Source organism: Ammodytes marinus (genome assembly GCF_949987685.1).
Source record: "Ammodytes marinus genome assembly, chromosome: 6".
Taxonomy (NCBI): domain Eukaryota; kingdom Metazoa; phylum Chordata; class Actinopteri; order Uranoscopiformes; family Ammodytidae; genus Ammodytes; species Ammodytes marinus.
In genome coordinates, this window is record NC_137235.1 from 30,018,709 (window position 1) to 30,021,744 (window position 3,036).

Genomic DNA, 3,036 nt, shown 5'->3' on the forward strand with positions numbered 1-3,036 from the left:
TCCAGTACAGAGTGATGATAATACTGCATAAGAAATGTCATTCAAAGTAATCCCTTTTGGAGACGCCACACATTATTACCAAGCTGTTCAATTTACTAGCGTCGCTTTTATCTGACATAATCGAAACTTTCTCCAACATTTTAATTATGCGCCGTCGAGTATGAAATAAAACCTGTGAGCCGTGCCTGTACACTATGTTCATTTACTCCCACACATCTAGCATTGCTTAGCACTTTAAAACACAACATTTGCGTTTTTCGCAGCCAACCGTTTTACATGTGTGTTTTATTAAGCCCCATTGGCATGACGGCAGCGGAATGTGTGTTTGTGTGTGTGTGCTTGCTGGCATGCTTTTTGTTTGTATGTAGATTGTGTGGGGGGGTGGGGCTGGAGGGTTTTGGGCACAGGGGAAATAAACCAGTGCCTGGCAGGGTAACAGCCTTCTTTTTTGCCCCCTCTGTTTCCCCCCCTCCCCTCTCTCTTCACCTCCCCCACCCCAAACAGCCACCCTCAGTCTTCATGCCTTTGATCCATCTATTGTGCCATGATGCACCTCAAGATGTGGGAGGCTGCATCAAAAACACTAAGACTGGAATGGTACATGAAGATTGAAGACTCCAAATATAGACAGTTAAATGGAAGCTGTTCCTCCATTATAGTGAACCTTAATATGTGAGGGACAGCGTATGTGTCGCTCTTTCTCCATTAGGTTTGAGTTGCTATATGCATTTGACCCATGTTGTGTGAATGCATGATCATTGATCACTGGTATGTTCTTTGTGTACAGCTATTTATAACTGCTGGATTTGTGGCAGTACTCTCCCATAAGCACTCACGCATCCTCACAGACAGAGAAGCAGAGGTGCATTGTGGGGGAGGGTGCACCGGCACGCTCAGTGTCGGGGCCTATTGACAGAAAAAGAATAAGAATGAAAGAACAGACACATTGCACTTGAATGTCGTCACAAGGAGCTTTTGAGATTACCCGACTTCTGAATGACTGAAGTAATAGAACTTATTTCCAAATCTGCTTCTTGCTTTTTGTCAAACTGGCCTCTGTGTCAAACACAGAACACTAGATCATACAGGAAGACAAAAGGCTGTCTACTTAACTTCAGATGCAGCAGTATCAGGCCCATTGGACACAGCAGCACCAGCTTTTCTCTTGCTTTGAGAATAGATTTGCCTGTCCATTGCTCGTGCCCTTTCTAAGCATGCAGCTGTATTTTGGGCAAACCTTCAGCTTTGTTAGATGGGTGGTAAGGGGAGTTAAGGTAAAGAGAGAGGGGAACAGGGATAAACAGTGACAGTGCAGAGCAGAAACGGGTACGGCAGTAGAAGAGAGAGAGAGAGAGAGAGAGAGAGATGGGGGAGAGATCAGGAATCTGCTGAGTCATCATGATGATCGCTCAGCAGCAGCAACAATAGCTGTACTTTATCCAACACACACACACACACACACACACACACACGCACGCACACACACACACACACACACACACACACACACACACACACACACACACACACAGAGGTCTGAGAGATGAGCGCCAGAGCAACACACCACACAAAGCATCTCATTGAGAGCTTGTGGAGATGCTCATCTGTGGAGCTGTGCGCTCTAAGGTCTGATCTCATCGTTTGCACTTCCATGCTCCCTCTCCTCTGACTTCTGATTCACCCTGTTTTGTTTCCCTGCTTTTGTCTCGTTTCCACTTTGGTACAAATGGATGTACATCATTTGACTTGGTTTGCCCTCGTATTTATCTCTAGTAGGGGTGGGTCTGTTTGTGTACTTATCTCCACCACAGTCTTGGGTAAGGTGTTTGTGTGTGTGTGTGTGTGTGTGTGTGTGTGTGTGTGTGTGTGTGTGTGTGTGTGTGTGTGTGTGTGTGTGTGTGTGTGTGTGTGTGTGTGTGTGTGTGTGTGTGTGTGTGTCAGGGCTCTAACTGTTGGTTTTCCCCTGGAGTCCTTCCCACAACTTTAACCGCTTCCTCTTCCTTCTTGTTGATTTTTTTTTCTATTGGCCCTAGACCAACCAATCAGAGTTCAACAAGACAAAGGTAGTAGTAGGGCACAGTCAGTGTAACCACCAGGAAACAGGAAGTCAGGGAAAGTCTGCTTGCCACTTTCACTCATACACTGTGACACAGAGGCATGACATTATAACATGCTCACACAACAGTGCTCCAACTGTAGATGTCTTGCCCGGGTCGGTATTGACTAACACACACTTAAATTTAGTATTTTATGTTATGATGTTATTAATTGGCGAATCAAAATGGTTCTTCATAAAGTGATGGTCTTTTTTAATGCTCATTATACTAACTGTCTTTAAGCAGAACTGCATCTGTCTTATGATGCTCCTTTGCTTATGTTTTCTACTTGTTTGCGTCCCCATAGGTCTGTTCAGAAGAGCACGGCTCTTGTGGCATGACGACGACTAACAAAGGAAATAAAGCCTTGAAGGTAACAGACTCCGTATTTTAGACCAGATTCCCCGTCTTTGATATTGTTGTTGCGTTGTTGTGTCTCACTCTCACTGTTTCCCCTCAGGTGAAGCGCGAGCCGGGGGAGAATGGCACCAGCCTCACAGACGATGAGCTGGTGACCATGTCGGTGCGGGAGCTGAACCAGCACCTCCGGGGGCTCACCAAGGAGGAGATCGTTCAACTGAAACAACGGCGGCGCACGCTGAAGAACCGCGGCTATGCGGCCAGCTGCCGGGTGAAGAGAGTCACCCAGAAGGAGCAGCTGGAGAAGCAGAAGGCCCAGCTGCAGCAGGAGGTGGACAAACTGGCCAACGAGAACGCCTCCATGCGCGTGGAGCTGGACGCGCTCAGGTCTAAGTACGAGGCGTTACAGACCTTCGCCAGGACTGTGGCACGGAGCCCCACTGTGGGGGTCGGGGTGAGGGCTGGAGGGGGAGGGGGAGGGGTGCCCTCCTCAGTCATCGGTCCACTCATACCGGGAAAGGTGGCAACGGCCACCAGCGTGATTACAATAGTCAAGTCAAAAACCGGTGCGCGGTCTTGA

The 3,036-nt window shown here is 47.8% G+C and overlaps 1 protein-coding gene across 1 annotated transcript; it reads left to right on the forward strand.

Annotated features, from left to right (window-relative positions):
- Positions 1 to 2,409: 2,409 nt before the first annotated feature.
- Positions 2,410 to 3,036, forward strand: mafgb (v-maf avian musculoaponeurotic fibrosarcoma oncogene homolog Gb; the record flags this gene model as incomplete). The annotated part of the gene is made up of 2 exons (XM_080028994.1): positions 2,410 to 2,469; positions 2,557 to 3,036. The coding sequence occupies exons 1-2, from the start codon at positions 2,434 to 2,436 to the stop codon at positions 3,034 to 3,036; spliced, it is 516 nt and encodes a 171-aa protein (XP_079885120.1). The 5' UTR covers positions 2,410 to 2,433.